The following is a 20,652-nucleotide window of genomic DNA, read 5'->3' on the forward strand; positions in this document are numbered from 1 at the left end:
TAAAAGAAACAGATTTCTGCAATGGGCAGTAAAATGGGACCTGAATAGGTGCCCGAAGGAAGGGCTAGCCAGGTCGGAGATGGAGCCTGGTGTAAAGACTGGGCTGGGGCGCTTACCGGATGAGCCCATCCTCTGCAGCGCTCCAGAAGGTGTTGGGCCACATCGGGGCCGTGGCGATGCGCTTCACCCGGTTTGTGTGGTCTCCAAACATGTGGATAGTCTCTTTCACAGTCAGGTCATGCACGTGCACTTTAGAATCAGCTGCTCCCGTGATCAAGATCCGATCCCCAGCATGAGGCAGAAACTAGTGTGGGTAAATATTGTTGTGGGTGGTGGTGGAGAAGGGGAAAAGTCAGTTCCGACTCTGGCTGTCACTTGACTTCTCAGCTTTTCTTCTTTAGACAAAAGGATTCTTTTTCTCAATCAATCAATCCAAAAGCATTTATCAAGCACCTGCTGTATGACAGCCAAGTGTGCTAAGTGTTGGGAAGTACAAAGACAAAAACCAAACAAAACAGTCTCTGCCTTCAAGGAACTTACATTCCCCAGATACCAACCCTGGAGCCTTCATCAGAAACAGGAGCTAGAATATAGGATTCTTCTCTCTTTGTTCATCTGTCAGTTTGACTTCCCTCACTGGCTGTGTGGGAATAATTCTGAATCTGTGAGTCAGGAAAGTATTCCTAAGGTGGTGCCTATGTCCCTAATTCCTTTGCTCAGACAGATCCTCTTCCCCAAGTAAGAGCTCTGTAGACATCTGTACAAGAACTAACCTAAAGTCTTCATGCTATGGCAGAAAGCACCTGAATCAAAAGGGCTCAGCCATTTGCTGGCAGCACTGCTAAGACAAGGAAGGCCTTCATAACCTTTCTGAGGTTCAGTTTTCTCATTTGTAAAATAGAGCTAATAATTGTGAGTATTCCTCCTAGGGCTGTGAGGGAAGCCCTTGATAAACTGTGGGGGACTGCAGGCATGTGAGCTGTGTCTTCCCCATGGGGTTGTGGTGAGCAACACTCTTGATTAGCCAACCACAGAAGTGCTAGAGAAATATGAGCTGGAGTGACTGGTATTATTAATTTCAGTATTAGCACAGTGTCTTGACAGTCAATGTACTATTTAAATTCAACTGGATGAAATATTAAATAAATTCAGATTGAAATGATGAAAAAGAAATAGGAGCTAGCTGGAAACAAGAATTATGTTCAGGGATTTTTTCTGTACATGGTTCTGCTCTCACACAAACAAAGTCACATAACTGAAAAGAAGTCATTCCTGCACTAATGATCCTTCCCTCTCTCCATCTGCCCTTCCCAAAGTAGGCACTTAATAAATGTTTGTTGATTGTATGACAGCCATCCAAAACCAATTTAATGGTATTTAGGGATTATCAGCAGCTTTAGTAGAAAGGATTCAGCATGGTCTGGGCTGGGAAATACAGATCCATGGTTGAGATAAGCAGAGGTGAGTCCTGGCACCACAAGACCACAGATGTGGTCTTGCCAGCTCTACAATAGACTTCTATCAGAGCTTGTCTAGAACTTATTTTCAGACTGCAGAGCCAAAGAAATGGCTTTCAATCTGCCTGGGTACAGGATTTACCCACTGTCATCCAATCTCTTTTTTTTTTTAAGTTTTTGCAAGGCAAATGGGGTTAAGTGGCTTGCCCAAGGCCACACAACTAGGTAATTATTAAGTGTCTGAGACCAGATTTGAACTCAGGTACTGCTGACTCCAAGGCCGGTGCTTTATCCACTACACCACCTAGCCACCCCTGTCATCCAATCTTTAAGTCATTAAGTCAATTCAGCAAGCTAATGTCTCTTGGAGAACGCTGTTTAACTCAAAGCAAGTTGCAAAAATAAAAGCTCACTGTGAAACTATTTTGCTTGTTTTGAAAAAGGAGTTTGGGGTCAAGAGACACTGGAGAAATTAAGTCCCATGTCGGCTGACCAAGACCCAGGAAAACAGATATGGATGCATCCAGGGTTGCATTTGGACAAGTCACTGACTTTCTCTGGATCTCAGTTGCTCATATGCAAAATGAAGAGGTTAGACTACATGTCTGTGGTTCTAAGTTTATATACAAGGCAGCATAGCAGAGTGAGGAGCGTACTCAAATTGAAGTCAGAATATCTGGGTTTGACTCCCAGCTTGAATATCTGGTAACCAATCATGTTGGCAAATCTCTTAACCTCACTGTGCTGCACTCTCCTTTGCTGTAAATCAAGGGGGCTGAAGGAGATAGGTTTAAAGGTCCCTTTAGGCTCTGACATTCTAGGATCCTCATATCTGATCTGCCCTAAAGTGAGTTTGGAGCTCTCCAATCTGGATGGATCCGGTTGCTTCTTGTTACTGACAAAACATAATTTGGGGGCTTGAAAAATCAACTTTTTAAACAAGAAAACTAGGACTACAGTGGCCTCAAACAAAAGACTGGATTGTGTTCACTCCTTAACCACCTTCCTTCCCCTTGTCTCAATGCCTCTCTAGCCTCCACTCACCTTGACAGAGAAGATGTTGGCCGTGTGTCCCGTGTGCATGGATAGCAGCTTCTTGTGATGCAAGGGATCCCACACGATGGTGTGTTGGTCATCGGAGCCAGATGCTAGCAAGCTGGAGATCAGAGCAGGAGATGTTCTGAGTCCCTATACTACTTAGCCCCAGAAAGCAATGAATCTTGTCATCTCCCAGAGATTGAGAGCTGAGTCTAGGGCCTGAATTTGAAAATACTTTGGTACTTTGATTTTCCCAATATTCCCAGCTTCTGGGTAAGTTTTCTTTTCTCATGACTTCCTGGCTTTCCTTGGTCTAGAAATAAGGCCATATTGGAAATGCTCATCCTTTTAAAAGGGTTATTGTTCATCTAATATCATGACACCCCATATAAATATCAAACATGCTATAAACTTTTTAAAAATTAGCTTGTGTATTTGCTCCACAAAAGTCCTCTTTCAATGCTTTATTGTTACATTAAAAGGACCATAAGTTTTTTACTTTGCTAGCAGAGCAAAGGACCTACAATAAGCTAGAAAAGCTTCAAGAACTATCTTTATTCTTAGAGACACTTGGTACTAGGTGATAATTTTTTTAAACCATGAAGTTTAATTTTGGGAATTTCATGTTAGTATTTGAAATACTTCGATAAAAAGGAAGGCTCAATCTTGAAAGGGGGAAAATTTGTTCATTTGGGTTTTTTTCCCCTCAGAAATGACTAATGTAATGAAAAAAAAATGTATCAAAAACATTTTAAAAAGAAAAAGAAATGTGACAGACTGTCAAAAAACCTGGGTAAGGGAATCACTGACTTAAGGGACTAAGGAACTAAAGGGCACTATTTGACAGGTGGCCAGGAAACAAGAAGGGAAAAATAATGCTTTCAAGTAAGGGTAGGGAATAGAGAAAGAGCTCTGGCTCCAATCCCCACTGCCTCTTTGGTCCTCTAAGGGACAATTTTAAGAGGTCTCTAGAAAGAAGCCTCTGCAACTCTGGCCAGCCTCAGTGCCATCTCCTGGGTAACCCAAGGGCTGATACTCACTCTCCTTTCTCATTCCATTCCAGGCAGTTTACACATCCTGAGTGACCCTGATGGAGGGAGGCAAAGAGGAAGGAAAAGGGAAGAAGAGTCAGTGACACAGTTCTTGTGGAATGCTCTCACACACAGAAACTGTTAGAGGTAGTGTGGGCCAAGGAGGATGCAGCCCAGAGATGGCTTCTGACTAAGAGTGGTCCCCAAGGGACTTATCCAGTGCCTCCTTTAGTCCAGGGCACTGTGCTAGACAAAAAGGATACTAACATGAAGAATGAAATAATTCTTATTTACACAGAGTTGACATTCTTGTAGGAAGGTACATACATCTATAAATATGTATATGGAATAAATAAAATGAATAAATACAAATATGTACAAATTAGTAAAATACAAAGTGGTTTAGGAAAATGACAATAGCTATTGGGAGGAGTGGGAAAGACTTCATGCAGAAGAACACCACATCAAAGGAAGAAGTTGAAATTAAGGAGGAATGGGATTTCAGGCATTGGAGATAGTCAATAGAAAGGCATGGAGAATAGTGATAGTATCATGTGAAGAAGACAGAGAAAGTCTGTTTGGCTGGATAGCTGAGAGTGAGATGGGGAATAATGTTCAATGAAGCCAGAAGGATAGGCTGGGACAAGATGTATAGGGCTGTAAAAGCTAAACAGAGTAATTTAATATTTGATTCTAGAAATAGTAAGAAGCCACTGGAGTAGATTGACTAGAGGAATCACAAAGGTAGATTTACATTTAAGAAAGGTTACTCTGGTAGGCAGTGTCTAAGATGGACTAGAGTTAGGAGAATATGCTACAATAGCCAGAAAACAGGTGATGAAGGCTTAAACTGAAGTGGTGGCTGGGTGAGTAGAAGTGAGAGGTGCTGTGAAGAAAGAAATGGCAAGACATCAAAACTGATTGAATCCATGTGGTAAAGGAGCATAAGCTGTTCAGGCTATTGCCAAGGCTGTGAATATGGGAAATTAAGAGGATGGTGGTGCTGTCAGCAAAAATATGCAAGTTTAGAAGAGAGTAGGGTTTGGGAAGAAAGATGATGAGTTCAGCTTTTGCCATGTTGAGTTTAAGTGGTCTTGGAGATATACAGTTTGAAAAACTCATTAAGCACTTGGTAGTGAGGGGCTGCAGTTACAGGGAGAAACTGGAGTTGGAGATATAGACAGACACCAAGGAAATGAGAGTTAAACCTATGGGAGAGAGAATGTTTAGGGAAGGAGGGGCTGGGACAGAATCTTAAAGAACACTCACAGGTAGGGGGCATGATAAGGATGAGTCTGAAAAAGAAACTGGGTGAATCCTAGGGAAGAGGCTGGCCAACAGTGTCAAATGTTGCAGGGATCAAGAAAGATTAAGATGCCCAAAAGACCATGAGATTTAGCTATTAGGAGACCATCAGTAATTCTGAGAACAGCTGAATGAAGCAACCAGGGACTTAGGAATGATCAAGAGGAAATGAAGATAGCTTTGAAAGAGTTTGGCTGAAAAAGGGAAGAAAGAAGTAAGGACCATAGTCCTAAGCCCTCCTTTTCCCTTTGTAATGAAGGTTTCTTAAGGACAGAGGAAGAATTGAAGAATGAGGGAATGCCTATCAACAAGAGAATGGCTGAACAAATTATGGTATATAAATGTGTTGGAATACTATTGTTCTATAGGAAATAATGAGTGGGAGGAATGGAAAGACTTGGATGAACTGATGTTGAGTTAAATGAACAGAACCAGGAGAACACTATACATTTACAGCAACATTGTGTTATGATCAACTATGATTGCCTTAGCTCCTCTCAGCAGTTCAGTGATTAAAGACAATTCTAAAAGACTTGTGCAGGAAAATGTCATCTACATTCAGAGGAAAAACCCATGAGTCTGAATGTAGGCCAAAGTATACTATTTTCATTTTTTTGGAAAGATTTTATTTAGTTTGTTTTACAATTCCCCCCCATTCTTGCTTCCCTTCCCCCACCCCCACAGAAGGCATTCTATTAGTCTTTACATTGATTCTATGGTATACATTGATCTCAGTTGAATGTGATGACAGAGAATCATATCCTTAAGGAAGATAGTGAAATTACATAATAAGATAACTTTTTTTCTAATTTGAAGGTAATAGTCTTTGGTCTTTGTTCAAAGTGCATAAATCTTTCTCTGGATACAGATGGTATTCCCCATTGCAGATAGCCCAAAATTGTCCCTGATTGTTGCACTGATAGAATGAGCAAATCCATTAAGGTTGATCATCATTCCCATGTTGCTGTTAGGGTGTACAATGTTTTTCTGGTTCTGCTCATCTCACTCAGCATCAGTTCATGCAAAGCTTTCCAGGATTCCCTGAATTCCCATCCCTTCTGGTTTCTAACTATTTTCATTTTTTAAAACTTATTTTGTTTTCCTTATTCTCATGTTCTATTTTCCCTTTAGTTCTGATTTTTCTTTCAAAACATTAACTAATAAGGAAATATGTTAAACATGCTTGTACATGTAAAGCCTATATCAGATGTTGTTATGAGGAGTGGAAGGGAAAGGAGGGAGGTAGAAAAATGTGGAACTCAAAAGAGCAGTGTTGAAAACTATCTTTTCATGTAATTGAAAAAATAAAAAATAACATTCAAAACATATATACACATACATAAAAGGACAGAGGAAGCTCAGGCTTGTTTAAAATAAGAAGAAAGGAAAAGAAAGAAAATTCAAGAACAAAGACACAGGATGATTGAGGATGAAATCTTCTGGAGAAGATGGGGAGGCATGGAGAAAGTAAGAAAATGGGCTCATGAACACATGTGTAAAGGGAGATGATATTAAAGTATGTTGAGATAAAAGAGAATAGGAGAAAAGGAAGCTCATACAAAATGGTCTCAATTTTCTGAGATAAATAAAAAGCAAGAGTCTTCAGCTGAATAAAAGATGAGGCAGAGGTACAGAAAGCTTGGGGGAAGAGAAAGTTTCTGGAGGGAATTAGAGGGAATTAAAGGGGATTAAGTCTATTTCAATGCAATGATGCATGGCTAGGAGCAGAGGTGGTGGATGAGAGGGGATATAGAGCTGAGATTTGACAACAGATAAGTGATAATACAAAGGACTAAGGGGTTCAAGAGCAAAGGACACTGACTATTTGGTTTAGATAGGTAAACATTACAACAGAGCAAGGTATAGTCTGAGAGGGACTGGAGGTCTTATTGAGGGTAAAAGCTGTACATGTGAAAGGAATATCAGAAAGGACAATGGCAGTTTCTAATTAAGGAATTGGAACATTTATAGCAAAATTGAAAACTACCAGGTAGCAACTCTAAGGTGCATAAGGTGAAGTGTTAGAATATGTCATAAAATTTAAAGAGGTTGATGAACTAGTAGTTTAAGGAATTTAAGGAGCATCTAAGTAAAAATTAAAGTTTCTTAGAAGAGCAGAAATTAGGGAGGACAGGAAGATAGCTGGCCAGGTACTGAATTACTGAGAAAAAGAAGAATGACTTTGAGGATCAATACTATAGCTGGGATTAAATTTGAGTGGAATATAAATTAAATTAGATGGGAAATTTTGAGTGGAATTTAAAAGAAAAAAAGTTTGCAAATGAGGAGGTAAAGAGAAGATGAGGAACAATGATGCTACCCATAGTAATGACTCCTCTGCAAAATCACTGTATTGGACTCTGCCAGGAAAGCTGGGGATGCAGATTTGTCTGAGAAAACCCAGGTTTGGGGAAGGTCTAATGGGTAGGAAAAATGTGACAGAAAGAAGTCTAGGGATTTGCTTATTATAGCAAATGAATTCCACAGGGCAAGGTGGAAGAAGGTTTAAAAAATAATAATAATGCCTAGGATAATTTTTTTAAAAAGCTAACATTTATGAACGTTAAATAGCATTTATTATGTGTCAGGCACTGTGTTAAGCATCCTACAATTATTATATTATCTGATCTTCAAAACAATCCTGGAGGAAGTACTTTTATTTTCCCTATTTTACAGATGAGAAAAACTGAGGCAAACAAAAGTGTCTTGCCCAGGTTACCTAGCTAGTAAGTATTTAAGGATAGTTTTGAACATAAGCCTTTCTGACAAGAAACCCTGTGCTCTCTCCACTCCACCCCCTGGCTGCCCCTATAAATAAAATAAGCTGGGTATGTAATGCTTTTTTGCATTCTTACCTCCTTTCTGGTCCTTTTTTCACATTATTCTCTCAAACACATTTCCCATTCTTGTCAAATTGATCTACTAGTTATTATTCCCTTGAAATTACAAGCTATCTGCCAATTTTCTGAATTTTCTAATTTCCCTCTGTATCTGACTCTTAGAATCCCTAGTTTCCTACAAAGTAAAGCTCAGACTGTTGGTAGAGTTGTAAACTCATCTAATTATTCTGGAGAGCATTTTGGAATTATGCCCAAAGGGTTATGACACTGTGCATACCCATACCCTTTGATACTAGATCTGTATACCAAAGAAATCATAAAAAAAAAGGGAAAAGGACACAGATGTGACAGCAAAGATTTGGAAATTGAGGGGATATTTATTAATTGGGGAATGGCTGAGCAAGTTGTGTTAGCAGAGTGGATTAAAAACCAGAATCCAACAACATGTTGTTTACAAAAAACACACTTGACACAGAGAAACACACAAAATTAAAATAAGAGGTTGGAGTAGAATCTATTATATTCAGATGAAGTAAAAAGAAAAAGGGGGTGTTGCAATCATGTTCACAGCAATAATGATCTCAGACAAAGCACAAACAGAAATAGAACTGATTAAAAGTGATATGCAAGGGCGGCTAGGTGGCGTAGTGGATAAAGCACTGGCCTTGGAGTCAGGAGTACCTGGGTTCAAATCCAGTCTCAGACACTTAATAATTACCTAGCTGTGTGGCCTTGGGCAAGCCACTTAACCCCATTTGCCTTGCAAAAATAAAAAAAAACCTAAAAAAAGTGATATGCGGGGCGGCTAGGTGGTGCAGTGGATAGAGCACTGGCCTTGGAGTCAGGAGCACCTGAGTTCAAATCTGGTCTCAGACACTTAATAATTACCTAGCCATGTGGCCTTGGGCAAGCCACTTAACCCCATTGCCTTGCAAAAACTAAAAAAAAAAAAGTAATATGCAGGGGAAATTACATCTTGCTAAAAGGCACAACAGATACCGAAATTACTAAATACTAAACATATATGCACCAAATAGCATAGAATCCAAATTCTTGAAGAAAAGTTAAATGAGTTACAGAAGGTAATAGTAAAATTGTACTAGTAGGAGACCTCAAGTTTCCCCTCTCAGAGCTAGATAAATGTAACTATAAAATAAATTAAGAAAGAAGTTCAGGAGCTGAATAGAAATTTAGAAATCTCTAAAAAAAACTTGGCACCTTCACAAAAATTGACCATATTTTAGGGCATAAAAACTCACAGCCAAATGCAGAAACGCAGAAATATTAAATGCACTTTTCAGACAATAATGCAATAAAAAAATTACATGTGATAAAGAGCTATGGAAGCATAGATTAGAACTTAATTGGAAACTAAACAATCCAATCCTGATGAAAAAGTGAGTCCAAGAACAAATCATAGAAATGATAAGTTCATTAAAGTCAAAGACAACAATGAGACAACATTCCAAAATGTATGGGATGCTGCCAAAGCACAATTTAGGGAAAAATTTATATTTCTAAATGCATACATCAATAAAAGAGAAAAAGAATAGCTCAATGGATTAGATATACAACTAAAAAACCTAGAAGAACAAATTTTAAAAATCCCTAATTAAACAACCAAATAGAAATCCTGAAAAAGCAAAGGGGAGAAGAATAAAATTGTAACTAAAAAAAACAACAACAACAAGTCAAATCATTGAACTAGGAGTTAGTTTTATTTTTTTAAAAAAAAGAGATAAAACATTAGCTAATTGGAATCAAAAGAAAGATAATTAAATTACTAATTTCAAAAATGAAAAGGGGGAATGCACTACCAATGAAGATGAATCATTAGAATTTATTTTGCCCAAATATATGCTAGTAAAATGGACACTCTAAGTGAAATGGATGAATATTTACAAAAATATATAAACTGTCCAGTTTAACAGAAGAGGAAATAAAATACTTAAATAACTCTAACTCAGAAAAAAGAAATTGAATAAGCCATCAATGAGCTCCCTAAGAAAAAACCCTAGGATCAGATGAATTTAGAAGGGAATTCTACCAAACATCTAAAGAACAATCAGTTCCATCATATAATTCTACCAAACATTTAAAGAACAATCAATTCCATCACTATATAAACTATCTGGAAAAAAAACAGGTAAAGAAGGAGTCCTACCAAATTCCTTTTATGACATCAATATGGTTTTGATACCCAGGAAGAGCAAAAACAGGGAAAGAAAACTATAGACAAATTTCCTTAATTAATATTAATGCAAAATTTTTAAATAAAATTTTAACAAGGAGATTACAGCAATATGTCAAAATTTAGTTATACCAGACAGATTTAATACTAGGAAAACTATCAGTATAATCAACCACATCAATTAGATGCTGAAAAAACCTTTGAGAAATAGTCATTCCTACTTATAAAACTAAAACTCATAGGAATCTTTGTAGCCCTTCTTAAAATGATTAGTATTTAACCAAAATGAAGAATAAGCATTATCTGCAAGGAGAATAAACCTATTTCCAATATTATCAAGAAGAAGCAAGGATGTCCAATATCACCACTTTTACTCAATACTACACTTCTTAGAAAAGCTAGCTATAGTAATAAGACAAGAACAAGGAATTGAAGGAACAAAAATAGGCAATGAGGAATAACACTGGAGATGATATGATGCTATACATAGAGAACTCTAGAAAAAATCAACTAAAAAGCTAGTTGAAACAGTTCAGAACTTCAAGAAAGCAGCAGGACACAAAATAAACCCACATAAACCCCCCAGCATTTCAATATAAAACACTTTTCACACAAATAAAGACAGACCTAAATAACTGGAGTAATATTAACTACTCATGGGCAGGCCCAGTCAGTATAATAAAAATGCAATACTATTGAAGTTAATTTTTTTAATTTACTGCCATATTAATCAAACTACCAACAGATTATTTTATAGAACTAGAAAAAATGAAATTCATTTGGAAAAACAAAAGGTCAAGTATATCAAAGGACTCAATGAAAAAAAAGTTAAGGAAAGAACCCTAACAGTCAGATTTTAAGCTATATTACAAAGTGGCAAACATCAGAAGAATCCGATACTGGCTAAGAAATAAAGTGGTAAATGAGTGGAACTAATTTATTAGGTACACAATATATAGTAATAAATCACCAGAGTAATTCAGTTTTGATAAACTCAAAAGATTCAAGTTTTGAGGATAAGAATTCAATATTTGGGGAAAAGAATTACTGGGAAATCTGGAAAATAGTTCTTAGAAACTAGACAAAGACCAACATCTCTACCCAAGGTAAGGTCAAAATAGACAAATGATTTAGACATATAGGATGATAATTATGGGTAAAATTAGGGGTTCATGGAAAAATATACCTATCAGATCTATGGATAGGTTTATAACCAAACATGAGTTAGAAAGGATTTGGGGAAATAAAAGATAACTTTGATTACATGAAATTAAGTTTTTCCATAAACAAAACAAATGCAACCAAAATTAGAAGGAAAAGGAATGGGAGAAAAAAAGTGTTAATAGCAAATTTTTCTGAAAAACACCTCATTTCTCAAATATGGAAAAAAATGGGGACCCTAATGCACTGTTGGCGAAATTTTGAACTAGTCTAATCATTCTGGAGAACAATTTGGAACCATGCCCAAAAGGCTATTATAAAACTATGCAAAGCTTTTATCCAGCAATATAGCTATTAGGTCTATAGCCCAAAAAAGTCAAAGAAAAGGGAAAAGGCCCTACATATACAAAAAAATTAATAGTTCTTTTTGTAAAGAACTGAAAATTGAGGGGACCTCATCAATTGAGGAATAGTTGAGCAAGTTGTGATGAAATACTGTTGTGCTATAAAAAATGATGAGGAGAATAATTTCAGAAAAAGACTTGGGAAGACATATGAACTCATGTAAAGTGAAGTGAGCAGAATTAGGAGAACATTATACACAACAACAACAACAATATTGAAAGGATGATCAACAGTGAAAGGCAGCTACTCTGTTCAAAGATGCAGGACAATTCCAAAGAAGCCATGGTGAAAGATGCTATTCACTTTCAGATATAGAATGATGAACTCTAAAATGTAGATTGAAACATACTTTTTTCTTTCTTTTTATTATTTTCTTTTGCAACATGGCTAATATAAAAATGTTTTCCCATATATAATCAATATCAAATAAAAATCAATACCTTCACAAGGAGGGGGTAAGGGTAGGGACAACAAATTTAGAACTTGGCTTTTTAAAATGATTACATGGGATGGCTAGGTGGCACAATGGACAGAGCACCAGTCCTGGAGTCAGGAGTACCTGAGTTCAAATCCAGCCTCAGATACTTAATTACCTAGCTGTGTGGCCTTGGGCAAACCACTTGACCCCACTGCCTTGCAAAAACTTAAAAAAAAAGATTACATGTAAATGGGAAATATTTAATATAATAAATAAAAACATTTTTTAAAGAAATCACATTTTTTTAAGTTTTACAATTCTCCCCCTACTCTTGCTTCCCTCCCCCCACCCCTCACAGAAGACAGTCTGTTAGTCTTTACATTGTTTCCATGGTATACTTTGATCTAAGTTGAATGTGATAAGAGAGAAATCATATCCTTAAGGAAAAAAAATAAAGAGATAGCAGAATTACATAAGAAAATGGTGTTTGCTTTTTTTAAATTAAAGGTAATAGTCTTTGGTCTTTGTTCAAACTCCACAGTTCTTTCTCTGGATACAGATGGTATTCTCCATCACAGATATCCCAAAATTGTGCCTGATTGTTGCACTGATGGAATGAGCAAGTCCATTAAGGTTGATCACAACCCCCATGTTGCTGTTAGGGTGTTCAATGTTTTTCTGGTTCTGCTCATCTCACTCAGCATCAGTTCATGCAAGTCCTTCCAGGCTTCCTTGAATTCCCATCCCTCCTGGTTTCTAATAGAACAATAGTGTTCCATGACATACATATACCACAGTTTGTTAAGCCATTCCCCAATTGAAGGACAAAGAAATCACATTTAAAAAATCTGTCTTTACTTAGGTGACTGTATATAAAATACCCCCACCCTCAAGCTCCTTGAGGGCAGAAACTTTTTATTTATATTTCTCTATTTTTCAGGGCCTGGCACATAGAAGACACTTTAATAAAAGTTTATTGATTCAAATTAGAAAAAACACTGAACCTGAGGTCATAAGACCTGTGGCTCAAATGACAACTAGATTTTTGTGATCAGTCAACTACTGTGTGGAATGTCTAGGAATCTTAGTTCTTTCAACTGTAAAGGATGACATTATTTGCCCTGCCTACCCCAAAGGTTGTTTTGAAGACTCCATTACTTAAGGCCATTATGCTATTTTTATTCTTACTTCCTCATCATGGTCATAATAATAGTGCTGCACTGTTTACACTAATAGAGAAGAGGAAAAGAGGCAAAGACTACATATCAGATCAGAAAAAAAATTCTTTTAGGACATTACATTCACCTTCCTATACAAAAGTTTCTGAGGAAGATTAATTCATTAGAATTCCCATGGAAGACTTATGGAAAGATACTTCTCTGCTGTGTAGTAGAGACAAATATATTTTTCTAATTCATATGGTACTTTTTTTATGACTTAATTTTGTCAGAGGATTTCACAATGCTCCTTGAAACAGCAGATGACATAAATATCCAAGAAAAAGAAAAGTCAAGAATCACTCTCTAATTAACAAGAATGAAGCACTAATGCTAAGAAGGTCTGGGTGAGTTAAATTCTTCAACAGGGCCAGAGAGTATCTGTCACATCATGGACCTATCAAAGCATAATCAAACATAAACACACTCCAACTCCTGCCACTTTTGGAGACAGCATGAAAAAACCATTTGGATTTAGGATCTGAAGACCTGGGTTCCAATTTTCTTGGAAAAGTCACTCCAGACTTCTATGCTTCAGCTTCTTCAGATGTAAAAGGAGGAGGATGGTCCAGCTGATGGGTAAAGTCCCTGTGGGCTCTTAATTTCTGCTAATAGGATCCTTCCTTCCCACTCCACCCAGTTGTGCATTTAAGCCTGGCTGTACTCCATAGTGAGCAACTAAGCTAAAGATGATTTAAACATAGCGTCAAATTATTGATAAACATGCAACTCAGGGCATGCTCTGCAATAGGAAAGATACAAGAGATGTGAATCTAACTGCTCTTCTAGCATGGCCAGAAAGCTTCTTGGAGGAAACTGAGGCTAAAGTCTCACTCAGGGTCCCAACTTATTCCTCTGCCTCCTTGACACTTTTCTGCTATGAGAGAGACAACTATATTTATTTCAAATCTTGGTAAAGACTTTTTTATAATAATTATGTTTGGCATATTTTATCATTTCCCTTAAAACAATGTCTCATATTGTGTGTGTGTGTGTGTAAGTAATCAATGACTGAAAGAGATTAGCAGGCTAAGGGAAAACTAATCACTGGCAGCAAAATCCCATGTATGAAATCAAAATAAATTCTTTTCTCACCCTCACCCTTCTAATTATGTTTAAAGGTTTTCCAACTATCTATGACTGAATTCTATTTTGTTTTAAGGTTTGAATCAACGTTTAGCTCAGAGGTGGGTATAAAAACATCCAATTTATAGACAAGGAACCTAAGAGATTAAACAACTTGTCCAGGACCACATAGCTAACATCATAACCTGACTTAAACCTATGTCTATAGATTCCAAAACCAAGTACTCTTTCTCCCACAGTAGCATCTACTAAAGGCAAGCCCTAAGAGGTCACCAGAAAAAAACCTTTTCTCCAGGGCTGGCTCTCCTCTTGGCACAGGACCTTATTCATGAGCTCATGTCTTTCCTAGAAAATCTGTATTCTCATATGTCCTGCTTAAGCTATATAATACATGAGCAACAAAAGTCAGATGAATGCATTTGCCTTCTGGGTCCCCCTATCAAAGAGTAAAACTACCAAGATCCCCTTTATTGGGACTCCAGTCTTTGTACTTGAACAAGAACAACTCTAGCTAGAAACTACAGTAGACATTCAAATCAGAGTTTATTCTGGCCTAGAAAACAGGGAGCAAGAAGCAGAGGCGGAGGGAGTGCTGGAAAGGAGAGGGTGCTTGGATGGGAAGAGTACAAAAAGTTCAGACTAGCTTCACTACACACAGAATCACTCTGCTGAAGAATGCCAATAAAGGGTTTTATGTCTTTGAGCACATGGCCAAGAATCTGCTTTATGAGAGAACAGTGCGTCTGATACAAATCATTCTGGACTTGATAAACAGGGTTGGTTCTGGTATAGCTATGTAATTATCTTTTTAAAATACAAGAGAAGAAAATGTGTTCTCTACAAATAGGGGTACAAATAAGCCAGTAAAATAACGTAAGAAGCAATCCACTTTGGGACCTTTTCAGGGTGGGGGGGGGGGGGTTTGAAGTGGTAGCTGCTGAGGAATGAGCTGGGGCATCTTCAGGCTGGATCTGCTAAATAAGACTCCTATTAAAACCCAAAGTTCTTAAGTCTTGCTTCAGTCTCTTCCAGAAGGTACTATTATCATGTGCTGACAATCAAAAGAATACTACCCTTTCCCTAAGTACTCAGCTTTCATTTCAATAGGTTTTCCAGGTTTATAAAGGGCTTTCCTCTTAATTACTTGTCATCACTATCTCCATTTTAGACATGAGGAAAGAAGCTATTTGACCAGTTAGTAAATAGAGGTCACTTAACACCAAGTTTAATGTACTTTCTGTTGTGCACACACACATACTCTGTGAAAAAGGAAAAGCTTGGATAATTCACAAAATTAAAAAAATATATATATACCACAAAAGTCTGAATATCAGAAATGGAAGGGCAACAAAAAAAACAGGGAAACAGGGAAAAAAATGATTTGTCCAAGGTCATACAGTATTTCAGCAACTTAGCTTAGGCACTAGATGTGTCCTAAGCCAGATGCTGTCTGGCCAGTGTGTCAGCCTGCCTCTCTTAAAGTGAATTTCATGAGGCACAGAAAAAGTTGAGCCAGATTTCTTCCTTTGGTTCAATGGCCTTAAAATAGTTATCTACCCCAAGCTCTGCATAATTGGAAAGACTAAATTTACAGGGAAATTTTAATACTCTTCTCATTGGAAGTGAACAAGAGTGAAAGTAGACAAGTGAACAAGGCTGAGCCCATTTGTATAGAGGAAGGTCCACACCCAGAGAAGTGGGGTTTCTTCCTTTAGAACCAGAGACAAAAGGATGTTTTAAGGGCCAGAATCTTAAGTGTTAGAAGGACATGACTCCATTTAGTTAAACCTAAACACAAAAGAAATCTCTACTACAACATACCAGACAAATGAACATTTAACCTCTGCTTAAAAATCTAAGGCAGCCCACTATTTTTTGGTCAGCTCTAATTTAATTGTTAGGAGGATTTCCTGACTCTTTGTAATTGCTATGCTTGGCTTATTGTTGAGAGTATTACAGAATACAGATTAAATGCTACATAATCACCTATTGATGCTCATATAACAATCTCATTATAATCCAGCTATTTGGACTTCATGAATTGAGGTGTGAGAACTCAGAAATGTTCTCTATTTTGTGATCTTGTAACCCTGTAAGGTTAACTCAATATTATAAGGCACTATAAATGTGACCTGTATAACATTTACTAGTGCCATTTAATTTAATTAATTAATTAGATTAATTTAAGGTAGCTTTTCTTAATGAATTCATATTAGTGTCAAAAGATCACCATATTCTTCTCTAATAACTGAAACTATACAAAAAGATCTAGAAAGGAAATGTAAAAAAATTATTAAAGTAGCTGGGTGACACAGCAGATAGAAGTAGACCTAGAGTCAGAAAGATCTGAGTTCAAATCCAGTCTCAGACACTTACTAGCTATAGAACCTATTTGCCAAAAACTACCCACCCATTCCTGTGTCCAGAGGCAGCTCAAAATAGAGTCTGCCTCTTCCAGGGAGTCAACAGGCAAAAGGGTAGGACTATGGATAAGTGGATATTTAATGTCAACTTTCGTCAACCTCCCCCCAAGTATAAACAAAACTGCTTTTACATAGTTCTTTCCTCAAAATTTTAAGCTTCGAGAAGGAAGAACACAGGGCCTGAGTGGTATCTAGAACACAAAGAACACTAAGATTAATGGAAATTAAAAGACTACACTTAAAGAACCTGGTCAATACCTCTCTAATTTCTCAAAAGAAAAAACAACACACAGAACTTCTGTGTCAGAAGGGTCTCAAGGGCCACACAATCCAGTCCATAACTGAAAAAAAAATCCCCTCAACAACAATCCTGACAATTACCAGGTCATCTAGCCTGAGCCTGAGCCTGATGGTATTCCCAAGGGGAAATCTACTTTTCTCCCAAGATAGGACATGACTCTTCTGGGGAGTTTTAGTCACTAGAATTTCCTGAAAAACAGTAATTCTTCTCTTTGCACCTTTCATCTGATGTTCCTATTTCTGACCTTTACAACCAAACAAAACAAATTCTTTTTTCACATAACAGCCCTTTCAAACCATGAGTCTTTTGGAATTGGAGTAGGTCACTGATTTGATTAGAGTTTCTAGGTCTTTCAGAACTGACTGTCCTTACAATATTGCTGTTACTGGGTAGATTTTTTTTCTTGGTTCTTTTTACTTCACTTTACTTTACTTCAGTTCATTTGAATCTTCCCAGAATTTTTTGAAACCACTTCCCTCATTATTTCTTATAGCATAATAGGTTTCCATCACTGACACAAACTAATTTGGTTCAGTCATTCTACAATTGATAGGCATTCCATCAATTTCTAATTCTTTACTACTACAAAAAGAGCTGCTGTAAATATTTTTGTACCTATGGGTTCATTACTTCTTTCCTTGATTTCTTTGAGGCATAGACTTAGTCATGGTGTTGCTATGTCAAAAGGTGACAGTTTAATAGTTTGGGGGGAACAGTTCTAAAGGGCTCTTCAAAATGATTAAACCAATTCATAGCTCCACCAATGGTATTTTCTCTTTTTTGTCAATCATATGATTTTGATTGTTTTTGTTATTAATATGATCAATTATATTATAGTTTTCTAATACTGGACCTGCCTTGAATTCCCTGTATAAACTCAGCCTGATCAGAGTATATAGTCTTTGTGATGTCATGAATATCTTTAAAAATTTTTGTTTCATTAAATATTTCCTAATTACATGTAAAAAATTTTTAACCACCACTTTTAAAATTTTGAGTTCCAAATCTCCCTCTCCTCCTCCCCCCTCCTTAAGAAGGTGATGATGATGTTTGTCCTTCATCCTCAAAGAAGATCATGACATCAGAGAGGTGATGCAATGACAAGTATGTGAATAGGATCTGAGTGAGGGGTTGCTATGCTAAGTTACTAGTATCAATTTCTCCTCCAAGAGTCATCTGGATCCAATGGCCAGATATAGATTAGGATGACTGGATCTGGCCCTCATGTGAGGCAATCAGGGTTAAGAGACTTGTCCAAGATTACAACAGCTAATAAGTGTCAAGTATCTGATGCTGGATTCGAATTCCTGTCCTCCTGACTGCAAGGCCAGTGCTCTTTCCACTGCACCACCAAGCTGCCTCAACTATATCCATAATTATAGTTTATATACCTCGAGAAGGTAATTTAATAATGATTATATATGTAAAGTCATACAAAATATATTCCAATATTAGCCATGTTGCAAAAGAAAATACAAAATAAAAACAAAAATAAGGTAAAAAATATACTTCATTGTACACTTAAGAGTTCTTTCTTTCATCATGGGTCCTTTAGAATTCTTGGATTAGTGTCTTGATCAGAGTAGCTAAGCTTTTCACAGGTGACTATCTTGATAATATTGCTGTTACTGTGTACAACATTCTCCTGATTCTACTTACTTCATTATGCATCAGTTCACCTAATCATTCTACATTTTTATGAAAACATCCTCATCATTTCTTACATCACTATCATATATCACAATTTCTTCACCCATTCCCCAGCTGATGGACATCCCTTCAATTTCCAATTCTTTGCCACTACAAAAAGAGCTGCTATAAATATTTTTATACATACATTCTTTTTGGAAAAATAAATGAATTTATATTTAAAGGAAAAAAGGAACAATAAAAAATAAGATAAAATAAAATAAATGCTCCATTCTGCATTTGTATAACTTTTAAGATACACCACATTACATTAACTCTTGCTCAATCTCAAATTGCTTTGGACCCAACATATCATATCACTCTGATGAGGTTTTAAATCTTCATACTTTAAATCTTGATACTGTCATCTTTCTGATTAGTGACCATTCTGAGTTTTGCTTTATCTATAGATCTAATAATCACATCTTCCATTGACAAAAATATTGAGAATCAAGAACGAGACTCCATGACCTTCCATTCTGATGGGGAAATAAGACAAAAGCACTTTTGGAATGACTGTTCAATCAGATCCAAACTTACATCTGCTCACCATCTATTTCTTAGAGATACCAAGGGAAGTTGTTAAAAATCATTTATGATTATCAAGCATTCTTTTGATCTATCATCTAGAGAGAACCAGGGATTTTGGGGAATGAAGGGATTTCCTTTACCAAATAATGCAAGTGTCTATAATTTCCACTAAGTCATACTTCTTACTAATCCAGTACCCTTAAAAAAATGAGATTAATTTAAGGTAGTTTTTCTTAATGAATTCATATTAGTGTCAAAAGATCACCATATTCTTCTCTAATAACTGAAACTATACAAAAAGATCTAGAAAGGAAATGAAAAAATTATTAAAGTAGCTGGGTGACACAGCAGATAGAAGTAGACCTAGAGTCAGAAAGATCTGAGTTCAAATCCAGTCTCAGACACTTACTAGCTATAGAACCTCTCTTTGCTTCAGTTTCCTCATTTGTAAAATGGGAGATAATAGCAGTTACCTTCCAAGGATTTTTGTGAGGATAAAATAAGGCAATATTTATAAAGCACTGAGAAAACTTTTAAGTGCTAGAAAAGACTAATTATTATTTTTATTATTAGAAATCAGGTTAGTTCATTAAACCAATATTATAGCTGGACTATTTAGGGATTAGAAGGTAAACTAAAGTCACTCAGTTATATTTACATTAGTAAATGTTTAACAAATATCAAACATTTATTAAGTTGTAGTGGGGCAGGGCACTGAGTTCCCTGTTTGGGCAGATACAAAGTTTGGATGAGACACAGTCCTTAACTTCACAAAGCTTATAGTCTAGCGGGGGAGATGAGATACATATAATACAATTACCTATGATACAAAGTACCTATGATACAAAAGCACACAAGAGATACAAAGTGATATGTGAGTTTAAATAAGGGAAATTAGGAAAAGTTCCAGGTGGTTGCAAGATTTAAACTGGGCTTTAAAAAATAGGGAGGAGTTCACTAGGTGAAGGGAGATGGAGGTGCAGATATTTTAAGCACAGGAATTAGTGAGAGGCAGGAAATTCAATCTGTTGGTGAAAAATCATTGGCTGATAGAATATGAACAAATTGTTTTCAGAAGAAATCATAGCTATAGTTATATGAAAAATGCTCTAAATCACTATTAGAGAAATGCAAATTAAAACCTTTGAGCTATTATCTCACACCTATCAATATGACAGAAATATGACAGAAAAGAAAAGAAAAATGATAAATATGGGAAAGGAAGTAGGAAAATTGAGACACTAAGAAAATTGAGACACTAAACAACTGTTAATGGAGTTGGGAACTAATCCAACTATTCTGGAGAGCAATTTGGAACAATGTCCAAAGGGGAATAAAACCATACATACCCTTTATTAATCCAGGATTGCCACTACTAGTCTCTATTCCAAAGAGATCATAAAACCACAATAATAGCAAAAATTCTATATGTATAAAAATATTTGCAGCAATTTTGGAAGTGATAAAGAACTGGAAATTGAAAGGATGTCCATCAATTGGGGAATGGCTGAACAAATTATGGTATATGAAGTTATGGAGTACTATTGTTTTGTAAGAAA

The 20,652-nt window shown here is 36.5% G+C and overlaps 1 protein-coding gene across 4 annotated transcripts in view; it reads right to left on the reverse strand.

Annotated features, from left to right (window-relative positions):
• The window catches only part of WDTC1 (WD and tetratricopeptide repeats 1), a 66,378-nt gene that overhangs the window by 19,858 nt on the left and 25,868 nt on the right, over positions 1 to 20,652 (reverse strand). For 3 of the 4 annotated variants that reach the window (XM_074217997.1, XM_074217996.1, XM_074217994.1), the window contains 3 exons: positions 3,536 to 3,582; positions 2,502 to 2,613; positions 117 to 304 (listed from right to left, as the gene is read on the reverse strand). In XM_074217997.1, the coding sequence (XP_074074098.1) occupies positions 117 to 304; positions 2,502 to 2,613; positions 3,536 to 3,582 (347 nt within the window). The remainder of the gene's footprint in view (positions 1 to 116; positions 305 to 2,501; positions 2,614 to 3,535; positions 3,583 to 20,652) is intronic. The other variant, XM_074217998.1, reaches the window with a different exon arrangement.

The sequence above is a fragment of the Macrotis lagotis genome, chromosome 1 (genome assembly GCF_037893015.1).
Source record: "Macrotis lagotis isolate mMagLag1 chromosome 1, bilby.v1.9.chrom.fasta, whole genome shotgun sequence".
Lineage (NCBI taxonomy): Eukaryota > Metazoa > Chordata > Mammalia > Peramelemorphia > Peramelidae > Macrotis > Macrotis lagotis.